The sequence below is a fragment of the Zeus faber genome (genome assembly GCF_960531495.2).
Source record: "Zeus faber genome assembly, chromosome: 17".
Classification (NCBI taxonomy): Eukaryota; Metazoa; Chordata; class Actinopteri; order Zeiformes; family Zeidae; genus Zeus; species Zeus faber.
Window position 1 is genome coordinate 8383008 of NC_137204.1, and position 16821 is coordinate 8399828.

The 16821-nt window shown below is 42.1% G+C and overlaps 1 protein-coding gene across 1 annotated transcript; it reads left to right on the plus strand.

Annotated features, from left to right (window-relative positions):
• The first annotated feature begins 1292 nt into the window (after positions 1 to 1292).
• homer1 (homer scaffold protein 1) lies at positions 1293 to 16610 on the plus strand. Its single transcript, XM_080017409.1, has 9 exons — positions 1293 to 1388; positions 7068 to 7224; positions 7675 to 7806; positions 7892 to 7984; positions 10203 to 10345; positions 11886 to 12045; positions 12157 to 12267; positions 12362 to 12442; positions 14948 to 16610. The coding sequence occupies exons 1-9, from the start codon at positions 1312 to 1314 to the stop codon at positions 15134 to 15136; spliced, it is 1143 nt and encodes a 380-aa protein (XP_079873535.1). The 5' UTR covers positions 1293 to 1311; the 3' UTR covers positions 15137 to 16610.
• Positions 16611 to 16821: the final 211 nt, after the last annotated feature.

Consider the following 16821-nt stretch of genomic DNA (forward strand, 5'->3'; position numbering starts at 1 on the left):
AATATCTATCTATGTATCTATCTGTCTGTCTATCTGGATAGATCTATCTATCATATGGTAACGTGGCAAGTACCACAAAATGAAAAATACTTGAGAGAGAGTGTGTGTGTGTGTGTGTGTGTGTGTGTGTGTGTGTGTGTGTGTGTGTGTGTGTGTGTGTGTGAGGGGGCTATTTAAGCTGGAGCTCGCAGCTTGTGAATTCTAATAATTAAAATGAAAAAGTACGCACCACAAAAATGTACCTAATGATCTCATATTTTTTGGGGCCCCTGTCAGTCACAGGCCCTTAGGATCATCCTAACCCCCCGCCCCCATACAGTGCCACTGCTGGGAGGCATGTGACTCTTGGAAGCATTTCCCAAACTGTGTTATGAAGTGTATTAAATGACATACGCCCAGTGAGGTGTTGGACTTATTGGACAGCCAACACTCACCGCGCAAAGTTGCACATAAGGGCAAGGTTAAGTTTAGTGCATGAAAAATATATACATTTTAAAGAAAAAATGAATTGAGTCTGTCACAGCGGCTTAAGGAAATTTTCACTTCTCAACAAAGCTTTATATTGTGAAAAATAATAAGGATATAAATGATGATAATAACTCAAAATTAAAAATTCCCACAAAGGTAATGAACTGAATTCATTAACGTGACCGAAATAAACCTAACCCCACAGGGGTCATGTCTTATATTTTATTATTTCCATTTTCCAGAATATTTTGCTTAATTGTTTTAAATGTGCTTTGTTTCGACCAAGGACCCTCCATTTCATACACAGACGATTTATTCTTTGGATTTTTATTGTTAGATATGATTAAGTCCAAACTTCTCGGCCTGTCCATACTATAGTTACGGTGATAGCAGTTAAACTAGGATCAAATCGGTCATTATTGTACATTTTCTCATGACGTTAACGCCTTGCAAATGAAATACGGTTCAATTTAACTATTAATCCCTTTGCTGGGGACCCCCTGGAACCTCCTAAAGGACCCCTGGGAGTCCCCGGACCAGATGTGTGCTGTTATTTTTCATAATTGTTATCATGTCCTTCATGAATTGCATTGTTTCGCTGCTGTAACATCCGAATGAACTAATTGTTATTATTATTATTATTATTATTATTATTATTATTATTATTTTATCTTATGTGTTGTTACAGCAAAAAAATACAGTTTATGGTACGTTGACGATATATATACCGACGGAAGTGACGACATAACGTCATATTCAGCGGGTGACGTGATGACGTAGAGCTTTAATTCTCCACCGAGCGGAGGGAGGATGGAGCCGAGGGACTGACCGAGGGCCCTTTAAATGGAAGAGCGTCCGATGGAGCCCCAGGACCGTAGCTTGACACCGGGACCCAGCGCGGGCTGTAATGTCGGTGGAAAGTAAGATGAGATTTGTGCATGTTTGGTCCTTTCCGCTTCGGGGTTTTTTTTTGTATTTGTGTAGTTTCTTTTCCCCCCTTCCTCGTATCAGTCCGCCGCTCGGTCCGCTGCCCCGGTCTCTCCGTGCGGATGGTGGAGATGGAGCTCCCTCCGGGAGAGCTGGTTGTTTCTTTCCCACAAGTTGGCGCTATAAAGCGGCCTCTGCCGCAACAGCAGACGCCCCGATGCTCCACAAGACTACAGGGGGTTTAGCGGCGCGGGGACGTGTCGACGCCGAGCTCGGTTGGGAGGAGTTGGCGGGGGTGACTGTCGCGCGGTTGTCCGTCAGTGTGTGTTGCTAGCGGGGGGCGCGGGGTTACCGACGAGCTAACCCGCCCATGGAGGACTGTAGCCGGTCTGCGCGGCGGCGGAGACGACACGCCGCCTAGGCACCACCGACACCGACCGCCGCCTCGAACCGCAACAGCAGGACGTTCATCTCGGGGATAGAAGCGCTACGTCGCTAGCGGCGGAGTGGTAGTAGACCCGTAAGCGGCTCGCCCGCGTCGCGCTCAGCGGCTACGCGTGTGTTTGTCTCCACGCGGGCACCGACACGACTGTTCGGATGAACACAACACACACACACACACCCCCCCCCCGGGCGTCTCCCAGAGAAGACCCGGAGCCCGGCCGTGTCGGATTGAGCTGCCCCGATTCCCCGCCCGCCCCCAGGCTGCTGAGCGGCTTAACCGGAGGATAAACCGGACGGAGATAGCCGCGACCCCCGGTCACCCGACCACACCGAAGGCGGGAGCGTTTCGGCTCAATTAGCCGCCAGAGCTGCCGAGAGAAACGGGGCATGTAGAAACGGAATCCAGCGGCACCGCGTCAGCCTCACCCTCACGGTGGATCGGGGGGTTTTCGGGTTTGTTGTGAGGTTTGACGGAGGCACCACAACGAGGTTAATTTAAAAAATAATAATAATAATTCAAACTGACACCTGTGTATGAACCCAACCTATACTTCCTCAAGACAAATGCCTTTTTTTTTCCGGGGTGTAAATTGCCAATAAAATGTAAAAAAAAAGCTATTTTGACGTTATCTTCGTCAAGTTTGAAGGTGTCATGACATTTCACTGCATATATGTATGACCGTATGTATATGTATGTGACAAATAATCTCTTGAACTTGAACTTGAACTTGAAGTGTTGAATCAGTGGTTGTCAACGCGGGGTCCGCGCCCCTCAGGGGGTCCGCCAAGAGTTGCCAGAAGGGTCCTTTAGCAACATAATCAATAGTTAATAGTAATCAACTTCATGGTTGTAGTTCCCCTTTGAACTCGGAGCGGTGTCAAACAACCATTTTTGGTTTTTATTCGCCGTAATCATTTTCTGCAGTTTGTTTGCTACCTTTCAGGAGAACCCGAAGATAATAGACAGAAACGGCAAACAAGCAAATAACTGTCTGGCTTTTTAGATCGGTGCATCCCTGAGGGGTCCTTCTAGAAGTCCCAGTGTGTCCCCAGCAAACTTAATTATAGTTATAGACTTAGCTGTTATTTAATTTACAAAGCGTATAGACCGTTAGAGAAAGTAGACTGACCGATTTGATCCTAGTTTCACTGTTCTCGCCCTACCTATAATGTAGACAAAATGGAATATGCATACAGCTTCTCAGGTTGGAGCCCCAGAGACTTATCATCTTATCAAATGGGGTCCTAATACGTATCTAAGTTAGGGTCCTTTTTAAATAGTCTTAACAATGATGCCTAGACTATTTCCTGATTCATAGAATGAACATGGTTTCAATATGGGGCTTTCTGTATATGGCCATCAGAATATGTGTCCTGAAAGTGCTGGAAGTTTTTATTTTGTGTGATAGATGACATTTAAAGCCGGCTGCCTAAAAGTTTGCATCTCTGCCAAATCACTACAGCCTTGCTATGTCTCAGAGGAATTCGGTTAGTCAATCTTAAAGTGATAATCAAATTTGGAAGAGGAACAATGCTGCAGCCCAGAGGCCTATGCAAAGCTTTGATCGATTATCTCTATTATGTCATAGGACACCATGTCAGAAGGCCCCTGATGATGATCTACTTTTTATTTACCTTTTAGTTTTAGAGACTTTGAACTAATGTATATGAATAGAACTCCATCTAGTTACGCTCTTGGCTCTTAAAATAGGCAATGTTAAGCTCGACGTCCCATTGCTCACTCACATTAACTGCCAATGTTGGTCTGCTTTTTTGAGTTAAAAGATGGTTAGAAGTCTTGTTAGGTGAAACACTGACACAGACAATCTTGTGTGAAACCTCGACCCTTCTGTTTCTCCCTTCGTTTCACCATTTTTGTGCATTTTGTGTATTTTAGCTATTTCTCTATGCAATTGAATGGAAGTGATCCTCCAAAAATGGTGATCGGGAACCATAGCAGCCGCCAAATTTCTCATTACCTATAAGCCTAGTCAAATACGTTCATAACACAAAATCACAACAAGAACAAACTTTCGAAAAAGACCAATGTGTTCCATTTGACTTGTTTTTTTATTTTTTTTCTACCTAGCCCTGTCCGCCAAACAGACAGGGGTATGCAGCCTTCTGATTGGCTGAGATAGCATGTGGGCGGGGGAGCGAGAGCCGGAGGATGTTAACAGCTCATGGACCAGCCTTGGTCACATGGCCGTTGCCATGACACAGCTGCAGATAAGTTAGTAATGGTGGTCTATTTTCCCGCACCTAGTAAGGGCCGGCTATGATGCGAGCTGTAGTGACTCAGTAAAGAGCTACGTTTGCTACTGCGACATTTGCAATGTATTGTTTTTAAGATAAGCTTAGATAATGGGAATTAAGACATTTTCATTATTCATTGTGGATTCTCAGTGTTGTGTTATCACAGAAGTTACTAAGGTCACATAAGCCGTTAAAAATAATTGAATAAAGAATCCCAATAGTCATTAATTCAATAATTTGGTTATTTGAGCCTTGTTTGCGCCACAATCTTTTTTCGGGCGATCGTAAAGTGTGAATTTAATAAAATAATAGCTCAGGTGACGACATAAGTTATAACATGATCCTGAAATGGAAACATTGCAATTAACCCCATGCATTCATTCACTCATTGTAAAACGACTTGTTGTGGAATCATTCATTAAATGGTATTAGAGCAATATTATGTTTTAGAGCAATTTTAAAGCAATATTAAGATGTTTTATAGAAATATTGTGTTTTTAATGAAAATATTGTATCAATATAAGTAAGGGCATGCAGTGATCAGGCTATAATAATCTGGAGCCATTTTTTTTTTTTTTACATTTGTGTGTGACACAAACTGATAAAGACCTTAATTGAAAGTGATACAGAAACACTTCCCCCTTGCTACAGACAGTAGAGGTCATTGTCTGCCAGCTATTATGCTGTGTGTGTGTGTGTGTGTGTGTGTGTGTGTGTGTGTGTGTGTGTGTGTGTGTGTGTGTGTGTGTGTGTGTGTGTGTGTGTGTGTGTGTGTGTGTGTGTGTGTGTGTGTGTGTGTGTGTGTGTGTGTGTGTGCACTTGCAGACTTGCGCCGCTGTCTTTGGGCTGATTTGATCATGTGTTGTCAGATTCCTCTGTCATTGAGACTCGCAGGCTACAATACATTTCATTGTCAAAGGGATTATGTGCCAACAATCACCTCCAACACACACACCGGCTCAGAATTTGATCTAGACCATGCCATCGCATCAATGATACCCTAAAATGTCACGGCACATCCACAGAAACACTTTTTACACTGAAATAGTACCACGCCACACCACTATCCACACCACTAAAAATGTCACAAGAGGTCAGAAACCGATAGAACGGTGCTTATTATTATTATTATTATTATTATTATTATTATTATTATTATGGTCGACTAATAGTTAGAATGATTCAGTCTTAGCAAACAAATCCTTTAAATTACTCTGGAGTCACTCTGTCAAGGGTTTGGCGGAGGTCAAGGCATTTGGTGTAATTCATATTAAATGTGACTGACTTTTGCATTCCACCATAATAAATCATTTTGACACAATTAAATTATTCTTGAGTGAATTCCATTGGAAAATCAAAGCCAAACCGACTTTTCTGACTGGTTCATTGTTTAGGAAGACTTCCCTCGCTCACTAACTGAATGAAGAAAGAGTCGGAAAATTGAACAAATCTTTATTCTTTACTGAGTGACTCGTCAATTACCGAATCTCAAACGGTCTAACCTTTCAGCACTGCTAGTAGTTCCGAATTTTAGCTTAACCCTCCTTGTTCGGTGGCTGGTTTACTATTCTTACACCCAAACCCTGACCCACAGCACTTTCCTGTGAGTTAAATTATTCAAAATCTTGTGTGTCCTGACTAGGGATGTTAATTATTAACTGTTAACCGACAAAAATAATTTTGACCGATTAATACTACCAATTAAACAGTTAAAACATTATTATTAAAAAAGTAATGAAAAAAAAGTGTGTTGCATGGTAAAAGAAAAATGGGTTATACATTCTATTTCTTAAATACACACATGGGGGCGGCACGTGCAACTAGGGCTGTGACGATAACCGCATTACCACGTTCACGTGACATCACCGCAGGGTTGAGCTCATTACCGTCATCACCACAAATTATATATACACATAAAACACACAAAAATTTCCTGGTGAAAGTTACAGGAGTGATAGGAAATCTATAAACACAATAATCATTGTTTAGTTATCATCATTGACCCTCTTCCATCCCATGTTCAAACTAAACATTTCAGTTGCTCACAGCGAGGGACTGCCCATTAAACATATGGGGGATTTATTTTGTGTGTCCTTTTTTTATTATTATTATTATTATTATTATCAATTATTATTTCTCGTCCATTGTACCCGACTCAAAAGTTTGTCAGTCTAGTCAGATTTGGATGTTCAATGCAAATATTTGGGGGGGGGGGCACGGAGGCGGGGCACGGGTTTCTCCATGCCCCGTCCCCGTTCCTCCAAATAAAACAACTAAAAACAGTTAAAACACACTGTTTTTAGTTGTTTTATTTGGAGGAACGGCTCCAAATATGGAACAGCTCAACGTCTCTCTCTCTCTCTCTCTATCTGTGTGTCACACCTATAAACCAATTCATCATTTTCTTAATGCATCTGCGTCAAGTACGACAGTTTTATTCATACCTTTTAACTTATTTTGTGTAATTTTGCAGAATTCTCAAATGTTTGTCAAATCCTTTATTTGTGTAGTGGCAATGGTGACCTATACAGCTGTGTCAGTATCGTACTTGTGCATAATAACACAACACTGGATGGGTTTGTTGTGGATGTGGCTTTATTTTTGTATTTTATTATAAAATAGGTAATGTCTTTGCCTCCTCCACAGGCCATGGCTCTGGTGCACAGAATATCTGAATCAATCAGCCAAGTACATATTCATGTGTGAGGAATTTGTCATGGTGAAGATTGGCGCATTGCAACAAAAATTTGCATGTGTACCAAAACAGCGAAAATACACAAAGAAAATGGCCAAATCAAATAAATAAATAGCGAAATATGCGAAGACAATAGCAAAAAATGCAAAAATGTTTGTATATTAAAAAAATGGCTGTGTATTATAGAAAGTGTATATTTGTTTGTTTACAGTGCATATTTAAGGTGGCCTAACCACAAAAATGATCTCCGCATCTGTTTCTCTCTCTCTCCGTGCAGGGAACAACCTATTTTCAGCACACGGGCCCACGTCTTCCAGATCGACCCAAGCACTAAAAAGAACTGGGTTCCGACCAGCAAACACGCCGTCACTGTCTCCTACTTCTTTGACAGCACCCGGAATGTGTACAGGATCATCAGTCTGGACGGATCTAAGGCCCGTGCACATACATGTACTCCATTTGTGTTTTGGTTTTCCTTTGTTAACGAGCATACTCGACACACACACGCACACGCGCACACGTTCACTCCCAGGGATGATCGGATTGCATATCTGCGTGGCAGCGAGTATTTTCGTCCTGAGGGGGTGGTGGCGGAGTGGAGTTATTTTGCCCTGGTTATGTAAGGTCTTGCATTCCATCTTCAGCCGCCTGCTTGACCAATATTGTTGTGGGACTGGCAAGTAGGTATATTTTACTAGAAATAGTGGCAAATTGGATAAGGAAACTCATAGCACATAGGAAGGGTAGAACTATCAGCGAACTCAAATGCTCAACTAATTTCCCCTGGAACCAGCGTACGTAGATAACAGGCCTCCAACCATATGGCTTTCACAAATATGATGACTGTGATAGACCGGAGGTTCACCTTTTGTTCCCCTCCACAGGCCATTATCAACAGCACCATCACCCCAAACATGACCTTCACCAAGACGTCCCAGAAGTTTGGACAGTGGGCCGATAGCAGGGCCAACACCGTCTACGGCCTGGGCTTCTCCTCAGAGAGTCACCTGGTCAAGGTGAGAGTATTTCAATATATTTATATTGTAGATGTGTCTCTGTACCAATTTCTGTGCTCATTTGTTGCTGTGGTTGTCGTCTCAGTTTGCAGAGAAGTTTGCAGAGTTCAAGGAGGCGGCGAGGTTAGCCAAGGAGAAGTCTCAGGAGAAGATGGAGCTCACCAGCACTCCCTCCCAGGTACCTCTTCACTTAACTTCCACTTAACTTTCATTCAGTCAGAAAATGTATAATTAATACCTTAAATAACAATACTATATTTATCAAATAACACAACCTGAATGAGGTGTTACTTACGGGCTTTATATGAATATTTGTTAACACCATTTTTTTAATCTCCATATAGAGGTTTCTAACATTTCTTCTATAATTTGCTATATTCTTTTATCGTAGCTACCCAGCTAACAACCTCCTTTGGCTTATTTTAATCACTTTTGTCGTCCTTCAAAATTCCTCTTCAGGGCGGTGCTGTAAAAAGGAATGTATTGTCAGGCAACAAACCTGGTAAAAAGAAGGTAAAAAATGAAATAAATGGTAAAGAACCCCTTACCCCCAAATCTGAGGCTCCCCCTTCTCATGACCTGACCTGACCTTACTACCAAATTGTGGAAGCACGATGTACCATCCTACAGCTTCTCCAACCACTGCCCCTTGGTGTCTCTCTGGATGTGACTGATTTGTTTGTGCTTATTGGGGGGGGGGATATAAAGGTCTACTTATTCATATTTCATACACTAATCATCTTTGTCATTGTATGTCTTGATTTCCCACCACGGTTTGAATTATGGGGGGGGGGGGTTTGGGGGTCCGACCCCCTGATTGAGAATTGGACCCCCCCAAAAGAGGTAAAAACAACAGGTTGAGGAGGAGGTCGAAACATTTATATCCTTCTTAACTGTAATGGTAAATATTACAATATATTTCCCATATTCATGCCTGGAAGAATCTTGTAATACAATTTCAGGCACCCCTAAAGTGGACCATACCATAGAATGCAGCAGGAATGAGTCCTGAAACCCGAAAAGGAGTTAGCATTTTCGCACTTATGGTTTCCTCGTCCCAAAGTCAATGGCTTTTTGGTTCTGTGTCTGAAATACGGTATGTGGTTAACACAAGCTTAAGAGATTTTCACGTTTTGTTCTACAATATAAAATACGTCATTGAATGCCCCACTCGTGAATTTTGAAGCTTTTAATGTCTTATAAAAGGAGGTTGGCGACAAGAGGCTAAATGAGACTATAGAAGTCGTCGGGGACGGTAAACGTCAACACGCCAAACACGGAAAGTCATCTAGTCACTAGTCCGCCTTTACGGCCTCTAGTTGTGGTTATACTTGTGCTCTTGCAAACTATTCTAACTTAAACTTTCCAGTCTTTTGTAGATGAGGTCACCGCGCAAAATCAAATGACAAATTGGAAGCTTAGTGGTGGTGATGTTGAGGTGCGACCGTGGTGTCCTTCCTTTATAGCCTGACCTTAGCTTTTCACTTCTGGCGATTGCATTTACGCTTCAAAAATCATTAAAGTGGTGTTCATCCGTGAAGATTATCTTTCTGAACAAAACCTCTACCAAAAAAAACCTTTGTTTGCCACAGAGCATATTTTCTACAATAATCCAAAATCCAATGAAAAGATCCCATCTGCCTTTTGGTCGAGGGAACCAGGAGGATGCTAACTTCCGGCTTGCCCTCCAAAAATATGTCATCCCTGCGGCACTCTTTTACGCTGAACATGCGTGTTGACTCAATGGTTTGCGCAGGCGCAGTATGCACGATGCTCGGTGGAATGCACGTGAGGAGGGGGATGGAGGAGAGGGGGCGAGGGGAGGAGACGAGGGGAGGAGAAGGGACAAGGAGAGGATGGAAGAAGTAGGGGGGTGTGTCGCAGTGGTGTAGTCTACGTGATACGCAGGTATACGCCGTATAGCCACTAAGAAAGCTCCAGGATTTCCATATTCCCACTTAAAACTGCAAGTTGACTTCCCTGATTGTCATTGTGTAATTTTCACTCCAAGTGAATCGAGTCCAACCCCATTTCTAGAAGATCCCACACAAACTTTTACTGTTGACCCTTCAGTTCTCCTCTAATGCTCTCAAAAATGTATTTCAGCTAATTAGCAGTATCAATTGCCATTAATTACAGATGTTCAATTAATAAGTTGCCAATTAAAATGATTTTTTTTTATTCATAATGTACAATCTATTTTTCAAATAAAAATTTAGATCAATGCGTCTGTAATTCAAGTTTAGTTGGAAATGTGCTATTTTTGAGAGCATAGCACATAACATGTTTTTTTTGTTTTTTTTGTGGCCCCACAGTAAAATGCTTTATCCAAAGTTAAATGACAAACGTTTCTCCTTCCCTGAATCTTTTCATCGCCGTCGACGTGTCAAAACCAGGAGTCGGCCCCCGATGATCTGCAGTCACCTTTGACCCCGGAAAGCATGAACGGCACGGAGGAGGAGCGGGTCATGCCGGGCACGCCGCAGCACCCGGAGCCCAGGGGAGAGACGTCGCAGAACATGCTGCCGTTCTCACACAGGTACGTTAGGCCTGCTAGGCGTAGCTTGTGGAGCTGGTTCTATCAGACAACTTGAGGTCGCCACACGCTTCCACGGCCATAATGGGATGTTCTGTTTAAGCAGCCAGTCCTACCTTTACCTGCTTGCTGTCAGAAATCATATTAACTCAACTGTGACAAATATCATATCGCTATGTTATTTTTCTTCCTCTGACCTTCATTCGTCTTCATTCCTATATCAATTATGAATGCCTTCCCGGAGCTGGTGAACGCCATTAAAGCGTACATTAAAACGCCTCATCGTGTTTCCTATTAGTGATGAATCGGCAAATGGAAATGAACAGAGAGGACTTTGGGTTATGATGCCATCAGCTCTGTGCGTCTTTAATGGTGTCATCTTTGGCACTTACAACTGTATTCATAATTATAGATTGTTTTTACCACTAAAACATATGAATGCATTTCATGTTTCATCCAAGTCTACATTATGCAGAATGTGGTTGCGAAAACAAACATATTTCCACTTTTCACGTTTTATTGGAGATTTACTACAGTGTATTTTAATTAGGACATGATTACAATTTATGAATCAATTATGACAACAAAATGACTTTCTTAATTAAAATCATTGCAGTGGTGGTTTTATCCACTGCGCTTTAAAGTGAAGTTGCCCAGTACAGCTTTTAAATTTGGGTAATGGTTTGGGGCTTGATATGCAAATTTGATACTATGTATTGACCAAGTTGCATTCATACTAGTATTAACGACTTATGTTATCCTTGATACCAAGTTTCAATACCCACATAGTTTATCTATCCAATGACACTGAGCCAAAAATGAATCTATTGGAAGTACTAGTGAATGTCATGTCATTTTCTCTTTGTTAAAATAGATTTTCGAGCTAGATACATGTATCTAGCAGGCATTATTCTTTTTTTTTTTTTTTAAGCAGCACTCTACCTTCATTAGTTCTGTTACAGACTAAAGATGACTATCTAAATGACCTAAATAACTGTAATATCTTGACTTGGATGATTATGCGGCATATACGTTTTATGATTATGGATTAAATTAATTAATAATTAATTAGAGTGGAAAAACTCTTCCCGGGGGAGTTTGGAAGCAGCTGTAACAGTTTTTAAAGATCCTCTCACAAATTTAATTGTGAACTCAGTCAGTTAAAGTGGTAATCCGTCAGATTGTCAAGTTAGTCCCAGAATTCAATTCAAAACTGCTGCAGTGTTTTCAATGTTCATCCATATTGGCAGTTTATTGACCACAACTAGCTATGCTGGTTTGTCAAATTTACCACGGCCTTTCAACTGTCTTTCACTTCTCGTCCATGCCTGATTTTCATATCCTAGCAAGGAAAGGTGGTGGACCCCTCCACCAACATTCGTAACATCATATAGAGAAGCACATGCATAACACAAATACATTGAATGGCTGTTTCTTATTAAGTCCCAGCTAAATAAGTGTATAATAAATATCAAATATGGCCTTTTTTTCCCCCCAAACAAAATAATCTCATGGATTACCACTTTAATGACCGCCCTACCAGCTCGTCCAACATCAACAAGCACTGGGAGGCGGAGTTGGCAGCTCTGAAGGGGAACAACGCCAAACTGACGGCCGCGCTGCTCGAGTCCACGGCCAACGTCAAGCAGTGGAAGCAGCAGCTGGCGGCCTATCAGGAGGAAGCAGAGAGGCTGCACAAACGGGTACCCGGCGAAAACACAACCCCAAAAACAACGCGCACACGCACACACACACACAAAACCACCACCATGCGGGGATCTCTGGAAAAACAGACGAAACCATTTGTTTTTCAGGTGACGGAGTTGGAATGCGTCTCCGGTCAAACAACAGTGATCAAATCTCAAAAGACAGAGCTCAACCAAACCATAGAGGAGTTGGAGGCGGCTTTGAAAGCGAGGGAGGAGGTGACATAGGAGTTTGAGGTCATCTTGCATCTGGTCTCTGCCAACGTTTTATCTGTAATTATTATTATTGTTTTTTTTTCTGTCTGACTCTTAGGAATTGGAAAGGCTTAAGGCGGAGGTGCAAAGTGCTGATGAGTTCCAATCTCAAAAGGAGTCCCTGGCGGAGAAACTACAGGTGACTGTGGACCAAATTTCTCACCCCAAAATGAATCAGTGTATATATACCGATCGGCCACAACATTAAAACCACTGACAGGTGAAGTGAATAACATTGTTCATCTCGTTCCAATGGCACATGTCAAGGGGTGGGATATTTTAGGCAGCAAGTGAACAGTCAGTTCTTGAAGTTGATGTGTTGGAAGCAGGAAAAATGGGCAAGCGTAAGGATCTGAGCGACTTTGACAAGGACCAAATTATGATGGCTCGACGACTGGGTCAGAGCATCTCCAAAATGACAGGTCTTGTGGGTGTTCCTTGTGTGCAGTGGTTAGTACCTACCACAAGTTGTCCAAGGAAGGACAACCAGTGAACCGGCAACGGGGTCATGGGCGCCCAAAGCTCATTGATGCACGTGGGGAGCAAAGTCTAGCCCGATTGGTTTGATCCCACAGAAGAGCTACTGCAGCACAAATTGCTGAAAAGGTTCATGCTGCTATGATAGAAAGGTGTCAGAACACACAGTGCATCACAACTTGTTGCGTATGGGGCTGCGTAGCTGCAGACCTGTCAGTGTCCATGGTGACCACTGTCCACCGCCGAAAGTGCCTACAATGGGCACGAGAGCGGCAGAACTGGACCATGGAGCAATGGAAGAAGGTGGCCTGGTCTGATGAATCACATTTTCTTTGACATCATGTCGATGTTTGGGTTCTTTTGTGTTGTTTACCTGGGGAAGAGATGGCAGCAGGATGCACTGTGGGGAGAAGTCAAGCTTGATGCTCTGGGCAATGTTCTGCTGGCAAACCTTGGGTCCTGTCATTCATGTGGTTGTTACTTTGACACGTACCACCGACCTAAACATTGCAGACCAAATACACCCCTTCATGACAACGGTATTCCCTGATGGCGGTGGCCTCTTTCAGCAGGATAATGCGCCCTACCACACTGAATACATTGTTCAGGAATGGTTTGAGGAACATGACAAAGAGTTCAAGGTGTTGACTTGACCTCAAAATTCCTCAGATCTCAATCCAATCAAGCATCTGTGGGATGTGCTGGCCATGACCGGTGATCGGCCAATCAGTGTCAGATATATCAGATTCTGTGCCGGTCAAATTTACACGAATGCGCCGCACGATGGTTCACATCATGTGCACAGCGGCACAGACAGTAACGGCAACGTATTTATCTATCACCTGACAATATTCCAAAATTGTGCAGACTGCGTATTTATCTCTGTCACGGCAGCGGAGCGTCTGCTCTGGTTGTCCCGAGTACACAAGCGTAATCGTGATTAAAAGTTTGACTCTTTTTTTTTTTTTTTTTTGAGACTGGGCTCTTGACGAGTCACTCAGTAAATGAGTCGTTCCATTGGATTCAGTTGGTTTAATGCACGGTGAGTTCCAGTGAACGAGGGTGAGAAGGGTCGGGTCATTTATTATTATTATTATTATTATTATTATTATTATTATTATTATTACTTGTTTTTGCAATTTATTTTGGAATGGCAAATACCATATAAATATAATAGGAAGGTAAATTTGCACTTAAAAGTAAAAGAGACTTTTATTTGAAGTTTGAACTGAACATTTCCATGTTATAAGTTGTGTCCTTCTAAAACTCGTTGAGAGGTACGGGCTGCATTATACTGAACTTTGTCACTGTCCCATATTCTATTTTATTGGAACCCAGGGACATTTCCATGTTCTATTATTGTTCCATGGTGAATAATGAACAATAATAAACACAGTGTCAAAATCAGCAATCGAAATCCCACTATTGTGGTAACAGAAAATTTCAGCAATAGTCAGAATGTGCAGCTGTCCAATCACATGAGCGTGATCAGATCACATGATGTATTAGTCATTGAGGTACAGTAGATATACCCAATGAGACCAAATGATAAGAAAATAAGATTTTTTCCGGTCACTGATACAAACTCAAAATGATTGGATGACAATCAAAAAGAAATCTAATAGTCAATGTTTTATTATGAACATACAATTGAATTTTCCACGAAAGAAGAGTTACAAAAAATGTTTGCCCAGAGTCGACAGGTCAGACTTTGGAAATTGGAGTCGGTGCATCTCTAGTTCTTATGTCCCACCACTGGCAGTGAGAATGAGCTTCCAGCTGCAGAATCCTTTTTTCTAAAAGTGTGTGTGTGTGTGTGTGTGTGTGTGTGTGTGTGTGTGTGTGTGTGTGTGTGTGTGTGTGTGTGTGTGTGTGTGTGTGTGTGTGTGTGTGTGTGTGTGTGTGTGTGTGTGTGTGTGTGTGTGTGTGTGTGTGTGTACCTGCTTGACGACTGCGGGGCTTTTCATTTGATATTTTATCTCTTTTTGTAAATAAACACATTCTGTTTTATGTTCTAATATGCAAATGTTATTTCATGCCGTTACGAGCAGACAAGGCTGCCACGCTGCGCGTTGCCAAACTGCCATTTTCAGAGGTGTCACCAGAACGTGAGGAACTCTAAAAAGTGCATTATTTATGACTTGTTTTTCTGACTTTGTGTTCCCAGGAAACCGAGTCCAGGAACCAGGCGCTGGGGGCTCAGCTGGGCGAGCTGGAGCAGCGTCTGGAGAGCAGCCAGCTGGAGCGGGAGGCCTTCCGCCAGAGCCTGTGCGCGCTGCTGGCGCTGCTCGACACCAAGATCTTCGAGCTGACCGAGCTGCGCGACGCCCTGGCCAAGCTGGTCGAGTCCGGCTAGACGACAAAGAAAAACAAAACAAAAAAAACACTTTCACACAGCGCCCCCTATGGTCGCAACCGCGCCGGCGCTAAAGCAGGTACCCGCAATGCACCGCCGGTCACTTTTTTTGCCATCGTCTGCCATTGGAAAAAGACTTGAATCCTCTCGTTCTGACGCGTCATCCTGTATGTTTACACACACGCAGAGCTTTACGAAATAACGCTTCATCCACCACAACACGTTTACACCGCGCTAACGGATACATGGGCTTTACTCAGACCCCATGCCTTCCCACCGCTTCCCACTCTCTCTATTTATCCATCCCTTCTGGAATATTCTTGACTGGACGGCGGCAGAGGGAGCTTCTCGAAAGGATCGTCATTTTCTTCTTTTTTCCCCCCAATAAACGTGAAGAGGATTATTTCATTTTTATTTTTTTCTCGTCACGCTTTTTTTTCCTCCCCAGCTTTGCTAAAGTGGTGCGTTTATTTTTCTCACTAATCACTTCTGGTTCAGTGATTGCTTGTTGTCTTTCTGTACGGACCCCTGGGTTTTCCTTGCTTTTTATTTCACCCCCTCCCGTCGTCAAGATGGACGTCGTCGGATTGGAAATTGCATGTTTCGAGTGAATTTAGTGTCTTTCGGGAGACTTTTTTTTTTTTTTTGGACGATGCAGGATGGTGCGTACGGTGGTAGCGCTCCCACTGTTCACCTGTGACTTTGATTTAAGGATGGATGGATGGGAAAACAAGAAAAAGAGCAATACAAAAGGGAGCATCGGAAGTACAACACTTTTTCAGTCTCACTTTTCAGGTACTTAACTTTTTTTTGTTTGGACAATACCGTTCTACTTTCTATACACTTTTTACTACGACTAATAGAATGATACTAGTGCACTTGTAAACATGAGACGGTACGTGTATGCAAACGATTTAATCCTGTTTTTTCGTTCATTCTTTATCGGGTATATCTATCACGGAAATTGTATAAAAACAGATGTTTTCATTCTTTTTACATCTCATTTTCACTTAATATTTTTTATCGTCTGGTAAGTGGGTGTTACGGTAGTTTTTTTTGTTTTTTTATGACTTAAGTTTTTTGGTGAAAAATGGGCAATATTTTTGAACTATTTATCAAAGGAAATGGAATATAGTGACGTGTACAGAGGGGGAATAGTAGAGAAACCTTTTCTTTTGCCAAATATTGTTGTGTTTTTTCCTGTTGTGAATCTCAATCATGCTGATGTTGCCTTTGGTACAAAGATGCATCAATGGTAGCTAACTGCGGTACTTCTTTAGGGGTTTACTGTTGCCAAAAATGTAAGAATATACTATGTATACATGATGATGAACACTATTTAAGGGCTTGTTGTCAGTTCCGGTACATTTGGGAGACATTTGAAAGGGAACAACATTTGAATTAAAAGTTTTAAATGTTGGCGATACCATGTGTAAACACAAATGTAATTTGGAGTTTATAGTAAAAGATACATGGGGGGAAAAAAAACAAGTGAAGTTGTCATTATTTCAACATGTTTACTTTACCAACAATTGTTTGTCATTATTTACACTTTAATCACAGCAATAAGAATTCACTCATTAAAATAGAAAAAAGGTCCTTGTTTTTTATTTTAATTTCAATATAGAAAGCAGGTAGGAATGCGATGGTAGGAAAAGAATGAAAAATGCAACAAAGTATCTTCA